The 10,823-nt window shown below is 50.7% G+C and overlaps 1 protein-coding gene across 2 annotated transcripts in view; it reads right to left on the reverse strand.

Moving 5' to 3' along the window:
- Positions 1-687: 687 nt before the first annotated feature.
- The window catches only part of Cdc25b (cell division cycle 25B), an 11,456-nt gene continuing 1,320 nt past the window's right edge, over positions 688-10,823 (reverse strand). Inside the window, exons 2-16 of one of the 2 annotated variants that reach the window (XM_055610013.1) lie at positions 10,637-10,758; positions 9,963-10,014; positions 7,894-7,935; positions 7,725-7,761; positions 7,362-7,484; positions 7,148-7,270; positions 6,606-6,722; positions 6,122-6,202; positions 5,858-6,034; positions 5,552-5,644; positions 5,048-5,110; positions 4,807-4,905; positions 4,489-4,622; positions 2,148-2,259; positions 688-1,986 (exon numbers count right to left, since the gene is read on the reverse strand). In XM_055610013.1, coding sequence (XP_055465988.1) covers positions 1,846-1,986; positions 2,148-2,259; positions 4,489-4,622; positions 4,807-4,905; positions 5,048-5,110; positions 5,552-5,644; positions 5,858-6,034; positions 6,122-6,202; positions 6,606-6,722; positions 7,148-7,270; positions 7,362-7,484; positions 7,725-7,761; positions 7,894-7,935; positions 9,963-10,014; positions 10,637-10,758 — 1,516 coding nt within the window. In that variant the 3' untranslated portion in view covers positions 688-1,845. Of the gene's footprint in view, positions 1,987-2,147; positions 2,260-4,488; positions 4,623-4,806; positions 4,906-5,047; positions 5,111-5,551; positions 5,645-5,857; positions 6,035-6,121; positions 6,203-6,605; positions 6,723-7,147; positions 7,271-7,316; positions 7,485-7,724; positions 7,762-7,893; positions 7,936-9,962; positions 10,015-10,636; positions 10,759-10,823 lie in introns of both variants that reach the window. The other variant, XM_055609974.1, reaches the window with a different exon arrangement.

Here is a 10,823-nt window from a genome sequence, read left to right on the forward strand (position 1 = left end):
CTCTCAGGAGGCAGAGGCAAAAGGTGGGCCGATCTTTATGCTTTTGAGGCCAGCCCGGTCTAAGTAAGTTCTGGGCTAGCAAGACATAATAAGACCCAGTCTTGTAATTTTTCTTTTCTTTTCTTTCTTTCTTTCTTTTTTTTTTTTTTTCCCCTTGGGAGGCTTGGCTGTTTTCTACTCCTCCGAGGGGAAGAAGCTGAGGAAGTCCTAAATCCAATGGACTATGGCAGGAATCCTTGAAGTTTAGCCTGGGGATAGTGTGAACAGCTGTCAATTCCTTGAGGTGTGATGGGATCAGTCTTGCCACTTAGAGCAGGCTTGAAGAGGGGTAAGCCTCAGGAGAGCTTGGGTAGGAGAGAGGAGAGAGGAGAGGGAGAGAGAGAGAGAGAGGAAGCCAAAGCCCTCGCAGGAGTGTCATGCATGAGAAGCACTGGCTAGGAGCGGTGGTGCAGACTTACAAGGAGGTCGAGACAGGGCAGCCACAAGTTTGATGCCTGTCTGAGCTACATAGTGAGAGGACCCCTCTCCTCTACTTCACAAAACCAGACAGCGTGAGAGAAACTCCAGAAGAGAACATGAGGTACAAGGTCCCTTCTACAGAAAGCCTTCCCTCCTTTGCTGCTCTGTCCTTTCCCCCATTCTACCATCGGGTCTGCTTTGGTCTTCGCATAATAAACAGATTATTCATCTTGCTCAGTGCTTTATTAAACCAAGGCCTTGCCAGAGGATTCACTGGAGCCTTCCAGCATGACCTTCTCCTATGTAGATTCTGAAGCCAGAGGTTGCTTGGTTTTGTTTTGTTTATATTTAGCTGCTTTCCATGATGTTTCTTGACTATTTCCAAATTCTAAGTGTAAAGGCTTTTTTCACACACACACACACACACACACACACACACACACACTCCTGCCATAGGCCATCATGCTCACCGAAATACTACCACTCAGTTAGTGTGCATCCGTGTATGCAAGGCACTGTGCACCCATGTCCATCCAGCCTCCTGTCCATCTGTAACAGGCCAAAGTACTCGCATAGCCACACAGCAAAAACCACACATACTCAACAGGCTGTCTGGACCAGACATGGGAAAAAGGAAAGGGAGGACAGGGGTGGAGAAGAGAAGGATTAAGAAATGAAGCTCAGTGACTTGTCCATTGCCCAGAAGCAGCTTCTGACCAGTGAGGCTCTGGGGTTCACAGCAGTGGGACTGGGGCTCCTGGAAGCTCCAGAATCAGGCCTTTGTTCTTGCCCTGGGGACCTTAGAGGAGAAGAAAAAGCCAGGCCTAACGAGGACGTGATATTTGAATCTCTAACCACCAGCTGTACAAGGGAGCCTACTCAGCTGTCAGTGTGTCCTGAAATACACTAAGTCAGACAAACAGAAGTAAAAAGCTGCAGGTAAGACTACAGCAGGAAAAAGTAAGTGCTTATGTTTTCAATGGAGGTGTCTGTACAAAGGCGGCAGAGGAAAGCCAACAGGTCCAGGCCACCCGAATTGCTACTATGCTCATCCTAAAGGGCTGAGGCTCTCCCCATAAAGGGGGCCTACTGAACACAGGAAGACAAAGAGTTAACACAAATATGGAAAAAAAGACTGTAAAACAGAGTTCCCACAGAACATGAAGCACTTTCAGTACCCACCCATCAGGCTGGGCTCTTCAAGAAGGGACTGAAGTGAGACAGGGGAATCGAGGACAGGGACAGACAGACACGACACCACACCTTTCTCCTAACTCCCAATAGCACCTGAGGCCTCTAGCAGAGAGGTGGCCTCTTAGGCCCATGGGACCCACTGGCTCCCAAGCCCCACGAGGTAAGGATGGCAGCAGGACTGAGGCCGGCTCATCACTGGTCTTGCAGCCTGCTGCAGAGTTCCCTCCGGCTCCGCTCCCCAGCCCAGCTGCGTGTCTTGAGGCGGAAGGTCCTCAGCTCATCCCTGAAAGCCTCATGGTTCATGGGCCGGTAGTCCTGGGGCTCACAAAAGTTCTAAAGGAGGATGAGAAGATGCGAAGAGTCCATCAGTGTGGGGGAAAGAGTAAGTTGTGTGGGGTGGGACCGAGGGGCTGGGGGGGTGGGTCTGTTACAGCCTGGTTGGGCCCTGTCTACGGTCCGAGTCAGGAAAGCTGCGACCACCCCACGCACGGTACCGGATGCTGTGGGAAGAACTCCTTGTAGCCGCCTTTGAGGATATACATCTCGGGGTAGTAGAGGTTGGGGTAGTCGTTAGCAGCGCGGTCCCGTTCCCTGATGAATCGGCACCTGGAGCAGCGTGGGAGGGAGGGGCTCAGGCCAGACCACTGGTAGGAAAGAGTCCCATGTCCTGTACACACTGCTTTGAGGGCCTCTGAAAGCACAGGCTTCGGGGCACAGGAAAAATGGTCTACTAGGCAGAAGGCACTGGAGTGAAGACAAAGGGAAATCAGGAGTGGCCACTGTTTCTGGAAGGCTGTTGCATAACTTAGAGCGCTCTATGACATGGACCAAAAAAGAGGAAGCAAGAAAAGTGACAAGTGGACACAATCAAGTTTGACACAGAACGTGGCCCGATGGCACAAGCCTGTAATCCTAGCGACATAGGATTCCGAAGCAGAGGGGTTCAAGACCTGTCTGTGCTACAAAAAGAGCCTAAGGCCAGCCTGGACTCCAGTAAGACCCTGTCTCAAAATAAAAGGTAGGGCTAGGAGGTGGCTCAGTGGGTAAGAACACCCATTGAATAAACATGAGGACATGAGTTCAAATCCCCAGCACAACAGACAGCCTGTAACCCAAGCACTGGGGGTGTGGGTGTGGGGTAAAAACAGGAGGATGGAGTGGAAGCCCAATTCAGTGAGAAACTTATCTCGAGAAATATGGTGGAAGTATTCCACAGGACATATAACATCCGCTCTGGCCTCTCTGCATACATGTACTTATACGCACACATGTATGTACCACATGCATGTATACCACACACAAAGGCACTCGTAGACACATACAAATATATGTACACATATACAAAAGTGTGTGTATGTGTATACACATATTATGCATTGTTTCAAAGAAGGGCCACGGGCTGAAGAGAAGGCTTAGTGGCTAAGAACACTTGTTGCTTTTGCAAAGAATATAGGTTCAGTTTCCAGCACCCACACAGTAGCTCACAACCATTTATAACTCCAGTCCCAGGGGATCAAGACCCTCTTCTGATATCTGCAGGCACCAAGCATGCATCTGTAGACACACACGCTTGCAGGCAAAATACTTTCATATAAAGTTAAGTATCTAAATCTGATTACAAATTAAGAAAATAAAAACAAACTTAAAAAAAAAAGTTTTCCAAGACAGGGTCTCTCTCTCTCTCTCCCTCTCTCTCTGTGTAGCCCTGGCTGTCCTGGAACTCCCTCTTGTACACCGGGCTGGCTTTGAACTCAGAGATCTTCCTGCCTCTGGCTCCCAAGTCCTGGGATTAAAGGCGTGCACCACCTCTGCCTGGGTAAAAATAAGCTTCTTTAAAGGGGAGTCAGGGCAGTGAGATGGTTCAGTGGGTAAAGGCAACCCCTGGCAACCTGGACTCAATTCCTGACACTCGTGTAAACGTGGTAGAAGAGAACTGATTTCATAAAGTCACCCTCTGGCCTCCACCTGTACGCCGTGCTTATGTGCCTCATACATCACACACACAATAGTTAAAAATAAATAAGCTGGGGGTGGTGGCGCACACCTTTCCTCCCAGCACCCGGGGAGGCGGAGGCAGGTCAATCAGTGAGTTTGAGGCCAGCCTGGTCTACAAAGCGAGTCCGGGATAACCAAGGCTACACACAGAAACCCTGTCTCAAAAAGTCAAAAAACAAAAACAAAGACAAAAGCAAAGCACTAAATAAATAAATAAGAGAAGACTGTGGATAGCCCACACTGGTAGAGTGCTTACCTAATATATGTGATGGCCTGGATCAGTCCCTACTACAGCGACATAGAAAAACCACAGATAAAAAGGAAGGATCAAAAAGTGAAGCTCCATGACTGGTCCACTGTCCAGCAGGGAAAGGGGAGGGCGGCAGGGGAGGGGCCCCTGTACAGGGAATGGGAAAGGCAGATTCCAGACCTCTGAGAAGCTAACAGCTGCCAGATGGAACTGATGGCCACCCTGGACCGGGAGGCAGAGGAATAACCAGAAATGCTCATGAGTGGAGAGACAGAGAGGCTGGTGAGGGAAGGCTAAGGACCCAGTGGCAGTCAGCATGGGAACAGGATGCTTAAGTGTCACTGAGAATGTGGCTTGGAACAGGGTCCTCAGATTTTAAGGACACTGTTAGACTTGGCACCAAGTGGGAGGTGCAGCAATGGATGAAAGATGGTCTGATGAAGCGGGTGAAAAAAAGGCAATGGGAAGGCAAGCTGGAGTAAGATCGGCTTTAAACTATCAGGTGTAGCAAGAGGCTCTAGCACCCAGCAACAGGTAAAGGCAGCTGAGGGCGGGCACTAGCTGACCAGTAGGACAGAGCTAGGACTCACATGCGTGGGCCACGCTCAGACGAGAATTCACAGTGGAAAATGAGGATGATTCTCTTGTCCAGGCTACAAGGCATGATGGGACGCTGCAGCAGGAAGGTCTCTGCGTCCCGTTCCAGGGGCAAGTTCACAGCATTCTGTCAGAGGATCTGGGATTCAAGCTGCAGCCTGTACCTCATCCCTTCTCTTTCATTTCCCAGGCAGGCAACCCCACATCTTGCTAGGCGGAACCCTCCCCAAGAGAAATACACCATAGAAGGTGTATTTCCTCCTGGCAAGGAATCCGAATGGAGGATCTGGCCTTACCAGCACCTGCCTCACCTTGATATGGCCGCCTTCATACTCATAGGGGTATCGGCAGTCCACAATTACAAATTTCTCCACGATGCTGCTGAACTTGCCTGTCAACAGGGCCACCATCTGCAGGAGGCCACCAGAGTTGGTGCCAGTAGGCTGGTAGCCAAGGTTTTCCCTCACTCTGCTGATTCTCCCATCATGCAGCCCAACCAGGGGGGAGGGGTCCCCAGTGCTCCTGGAGAGTGAGTGGCTCAAGCCCGCTTACAGTTCCTGGTGAGATATACTTGAGGTCCTGGTGTTTGCCATCCACAGTCTGCAGGAGGAAAGCCTGAGGGGAAGGAAGAGACAGGGAAGGAAGTGAGACAAGAAGGCTGGAAAGGACAGTGGCAACACTTGCTTTGACCTTCAGATTCAGCTCTGAATGGGACCTGGGGTGGGGCCACACCCAGGAAGCAGCCTTCTGAGGGTGAAAACAGAAAGAAGCAGCCCTGGACCTTCTCGATTCCTGCTCTTGGGTTTGAAAGCAGAGGGGTGAGGCAGGAGACTACATACCAGAGATTCATTTGGAAATGTTTTTCAAAGCTGAGATATGGCAGATGCCTGGACAGATTGGAGGTGGCATCAGGGAGAAGGGGAGCCAGAGGGAAGAGTCTGGATGAGAACAAGAATAAAAAGATACAAGAGAGAAAAGGGGGGTTCTGGAGACAGAGAGCTCCTGTACTAGGGGTCCAGCAGATAACAGAAGCCTCCTGAGGTCCCAGGATGCTACCTTAGAGTAATCTCCGATCAATCCACGTTGGTCACTGTCTAGGATGCTCTCAATCTCATGACACAGGGACTTTGAGCGGAAGACACGGGCCTTCTGGGAGGCAAGGCAGATGGAGACCAGGGTCAGGGCTGAGACCGCCTCTCCATACCATTTGGTCGAGACCCTCTTTCCCTGACATACAAACAACTACCTGTACACTAGCCCCTGCTACACACTTGGCCAAGAGAGTACACCCCAAACCATCTTCAGCCCAAGCACATCCCCAGATGAACCATGACAGCCCAGGCCCGGGAGGGAGGAACTAACAGGTTCTTCAGGCTGCTGCTGTTCTTCCAGGGGTGTCACGCTCTTTCTGCGCTTGCTCTGGACAGGCGCTTCCCTGTCCTGGGGACGCTCTATCCTCTTGAGGATGGGCCGGATCACACTGCACGGCATAGATGGAGAGCGGAAGAGCCGCTGGCACTTGCTGAACATGATGAGATCCTAGTGAGGGAAACATGGCAGGAGTCTGTGTGCCTAGTCCCTCAACCCTACACCCCTAAGCTCCAAGGGGGCACTTCTGGGGTTTACCTGTTCCTCTTCCTTATCCAGCTTTTTGACCAGTGGGGCACTAATGAGGTTCTCCATGCCTGGGGGGACCACATCATCTTCCTGAGGTCAAATCAGCAAGGATACCATCACAAAAAAAAATAAGCATGGAATAAACCTCATAGTCTCCCTTTGCCTGCTCTCCCAGAAATCCTGGGCTGTACCCAGTCCTGATGACTCTTCCATCTATGGCAACTCCCTCCCCCCAAAACCTAAAGAGCAGCAGGGACCCACCTGCTCCTGGCTTGCCCTGAGCCAGAAGTACCTTCATCACTCCCAGCCTCCATTCCTCTGTAGCACCAGCCCACCTGGTCTTCTCTGATTGGCCAATATCAGGCTGATACACAGTTCCCTCAAGTTCTTCTGACATTGGGGTGGCTTGTAGTCTTGCTGGAGTCAGAGCTCTCCTTTTCTGGACTATCCAAGTGGGGTGCATGGAGGGGCCTTGCAGACCAAGGCTGCTTACCTTTAAATCACTCTCCAGGATGTCCACAAACCCGTCATCTTCTTCAGAAGCCCTTTCAACAGGAGTCATGGAAGAGGAAGACTCCTCTACTTCCATCTTCCTTTCAGGGGTAAGACACTGTCCAAATGACAAAAGCACAGAACACTCAGGCAGGGACCTGCCACTCCTTCTGAGGATAAGTCTACAGTACTGGGTGGCTGGTGGGGGAGGGGTCTAGGCCACCCTTTCTTCTCCTATTTTCTCTTTTTAATTTTTTTTTTTTTTTTTTTTTTTAGCTTTTATTCCTTTATTCCTTTTTAATTTTTTAACCGTTATTTTATGGTATTTTGCCTGCACAGATGTCTGCATACTGTGTGCAAACAGCGCCCACTGAGGCCAGAGGAGGCATCCGGTCCTCTGGGGCTGCAATTTGGGGCTGGGAGTCGGACTGGGTCCTCCAGAAGAATAACCAGTGCTTTTAACCACTGAGCCCTCTCTCCAGCCACCACCTCTCTCCAGAGCTGTCTCAGAGGGCCCTGGAAGGGTCGGGTCTTCTCATGTACCATCAGGTCAGGGGCTGAGCTTGGCCTCTGGGTAAAGGCCTCTCTGCGGCTAGCCCACTCTGCCAGAGCTTTCAAAGGGCTGGGATGAGTAGGCTTCCATGGTACCCTGAAGAGATATCTATCCTGTGGGCAAAGTTGGAGAGGAAACATCAGGATAAACCCAGTGTACCATTCTCTCCCTAGAGCTCTTCCACACTGGTCTCCGGAAACGCACATTCTCCTTGTCCTCCCCAGGGCTGTCAGCAGCTCTGTAGCCAGCTTCATTTTCCTTCCGGCTGTCCAGTGCTTGGGAGTTGCTAATGTTCTGTAGCACAGGGCTGTGTTCCAGCAGCCTCACCTAGGGAACCAGACAGGGCAGTAACTACCAAAGGCTGCATTCCTGTTACTACACAGGCCCTACCTTCTGCTACCCTGCTCCAAACAACCCAGGCCACTCAGCCAACAGATAAAACCCCATCTCCCCCAACCAGTCCAGGAATGCCTGGCTACTTCAAGTATAATCTCTGGAAGGTGTTCCCAGGATTTCCATGCCAGCCAGGATGCCTAAGCTCCCTGTCAGGCCTCCGAGGACACTCACTGGCAAGGATCGGAAGCGCTTTATGGTAAACTGCTCACTGCAAAAGAAAGGAGGACAGTTCAGAGCTGGGAAGATAGAGGTCAGTGATCCACAGTGGGCAGGATTTCCTTGCACCCGAGTCATCTAGATTGCATGAGTAGGTGAGTAGGGAAGGGTGGAAGGCACTTACTTTTGAATGACCCGACTGGCTGCCTGAATGGCCTGCTCGAACCTAGGAGGGAGAAGTGACCCATTTTTCCTGTAGCCCAACATCTACCTTCAGCCCCAGCCCCAGCCAGGCCCGTCCCCAAAGGACCAGCAATAAGGCCAAGGACAAGGGCCTGTGGTCAGATTAGGGGAAGGGGAGAATAGAGAAAAGGCCCACTATTGGTGGGACTGGGTACCAGGGATGAAGGATTTGAGGCAGCTGGGATTTTTAAAGGCTGCCTTGAATGGCAGTGGTGGAGACAGCTGGGGAAGGTCACAGGGTCATTAAGACATCACCAAGGCAACAGTCTTGCCAGCCTGCACCAGGCTAGCACAGGCCTTCCACCTGTATGCAAATCACATTAGTGGAGACATATGGCCACCGTGAAAGGCACTGATCCACCCCGTGACAACAGGCTGAAGGCACCCTGTAATGAGGGCGACCCTGGGATGGATGCTTGGAAGGCTGGATTTCCCTTTCTGCTAAGAGAAACTGGCCTGGCTGTCTCCAGGATAGGGGCCTGCTTTAGTGTTTTTCTGGATCAGCCCAGCAGGATCCCCTATCAACAAGCATAGCTGCTTCCAGCCTCTCCTCCCTCCTGTGGAATTTCTAAGACCCAGTCTCTTGTTCCAGCCCCTCCTTCTGTCTTAGAAGAGGCCAGCCGGCAAGGAATTCCAACAGATGTTCCATTTGAGGCTGAAGCATCGGCTTCTGCTTACAAGCCTTGCCTTCCACCTTTGCGGCTGGAGCACCTGTCATGTGGAGCTTAAACACACACACACACACACACACACACACACACACACACACACACACCAGCTTCTTTCTGAGAAATTGTAAATAGTCAAAAGGAATGCACAGTAGAGGGAAGTGCAACTTGCAATTAGTACCCAAGTGGCCCTCAGAGAGAGACCTGTGTGCAATCAACCTGGTATCATTCATAGCTGCGCCTTGGCGGGGAGGGATCTGTGTTGTCACTAAAAAACAACCTACACTCCTCCCATCCCCACCCAATTCTCGGTTTCCTGTTTGTGAATAAACCCCTGGGCCCCGCACAGTCTGATCAAAGGCATCAGGAGGAAACAGTAACGGCCATCCTATTCAGCAATGCTCAGCTGTCCCTCCTAATGACTGACAGCTACTGCAGCAGCTGGATGGAAGCAGGTGTCCTCTGGAAGGCACAGTCTCTGCCCACAGCCAAGGGAGAGGTGTCTGCTCAGAGCAGAGACCAGCTTTCTCTCTCCACTCTCTATTGGAAAGGGTCTGGTCAATGGTGTAAAGCCAGGGGCCAAAGTGAGACAAGTCAGTCAAGCCAGTCTGTAGACACCGTTTTTGTTCGGCCTAGGTTCTGAGATAAGGTCTTACTGCACTGCCCAAGTTGGCCTTGAACTCCCTATCTTCCCATTTTAGCTTCCAGAGTGTTGGGATTACAGATATGGGCTACCACACCCAGCAGGACCATAGTTATAAGTTGGAAAAACATTTCAAATGTACAGAAATGTATACAGGCAAAAAAAGAAAAATGGGAACATCAGGGACATTGTTTTTCTGAATGCCAACACTAGCTGAAGCCAAATATTGGAGTATTCTTTCCCAGAAGCCAGTGTCCTGATGTCCTCTGGTCCCAAGCCCACTCTCACCTGCTTCTCTGACAGCAGGGCCCTTCTCTGAACAGGGAGCCAGTTCTCCAGGCTTGGGAAGGTTACATCAACCCCTCACAATGGGGTTAAGGGAGCTGCCTATTTTTTTTTGTTCTCTTTAAGAAAGCAAGATTCTGGGGGCTGGAGAGATGGCTCAGTGACTAAGAACACGTTACTCTTTCAAGGACCCCAGTTCAGTACCCAGAGCACACATATGGCAACTCAGAACAGCCTAGAGCTCCAGCTCTACGGATTCCAAAGCCCTCACTGACCTCCACAGGCCTACATGTTCATATGCACATATCCTCACATAGAGAAACACATAACACATATTTAAAAATAAATCTTAAAGACTGATCCCCAAGGGCAGGTGTCAACTCCTCAGTGTGGGAATTCTCCTTCTTGACTCACGAGTGCTCTGCCGTCTGTGGGTCCACAGGGCTGGGGGAGTCCATGCAGAGACCTGGTGGGACAGAGTGCTTTGGTTTGCAAGTTGCAGCCTTCCCTGCTTACTTTCCCCCAGGAAAAAGAAAACCTCTTTCTATTTGAGATCAAGATATATTTTAGTGAAAACTTACTTATGGACCCTGAGCATGGGACATTGCCATCCCCCTCCCCATAAGACACAGGGCTACATTAGCTATTTACTGTGGAAACGTCTCTATACAGTTTTTAAAAAGCAGAATGCTTCTTAAGCATTTTTCTTAAGCTAGTTTAAAACAGCTTGGGAAGCTTTTCTAAGGAGAAAAGCTACAGATTAAGAGAACATTTCACAAGCATGATTTTTGGTACTAAATGTCTTCTGGGTGGAGCTGTTGTTTAGTGGCTTTATCACTAGGTTTCGGATAGGTAAGATACCATCTCCTACCAAGAGCCACAATCCTCAAGCTCCCCAGTTTAGGTTGGGTGTGGCAAGACCCACCAGATAGTATGTTTTTTTCTCATGTTTGAGGGCAAGGTGGGAAGATTCTGGGCCCATTGGGCTATGGAAAGGGTGGTGATCTGACGTGCAGGGAAGTTAGGAGGCCCAGGCAGTCTCCTGCTCTCTTTTGATGGGGTGTGGCACTAGGGTCCCTGGGTATTACCTGCATCAGAAGAGTCTGAGGACTCAGACGACAGCGAGGATTCAGAGGTGTGCCTGGACAGGGACAGGCCTGCCAGCCTGTTCTGGAACCTCAGGCTTCCTTTTTGAGTCTTTGGGGTCTCGCTGGGAAGGGAGAAGGGGCACGGAGGAGGAGGAGGAGGAGGAGGAGGAGGAGGAGGAGGAGGAGG

The sequence above is a fragment of the Psammomys obesus genome, unplaced genomic scaffold, assembly GCF_907164565.1.
Source record: "Psammomys obesus unplaced genomic scaffold, mPsaObe1.curated_primary_1811, whole genome shotgun sequence".
Classification (NCBI taxonomy): domain Eukaryota; kingdom Metazoa; phylum Chordata; class Mammalia; order Rodentia; family Muridae; genus Psammomys; species Psammomys obesus.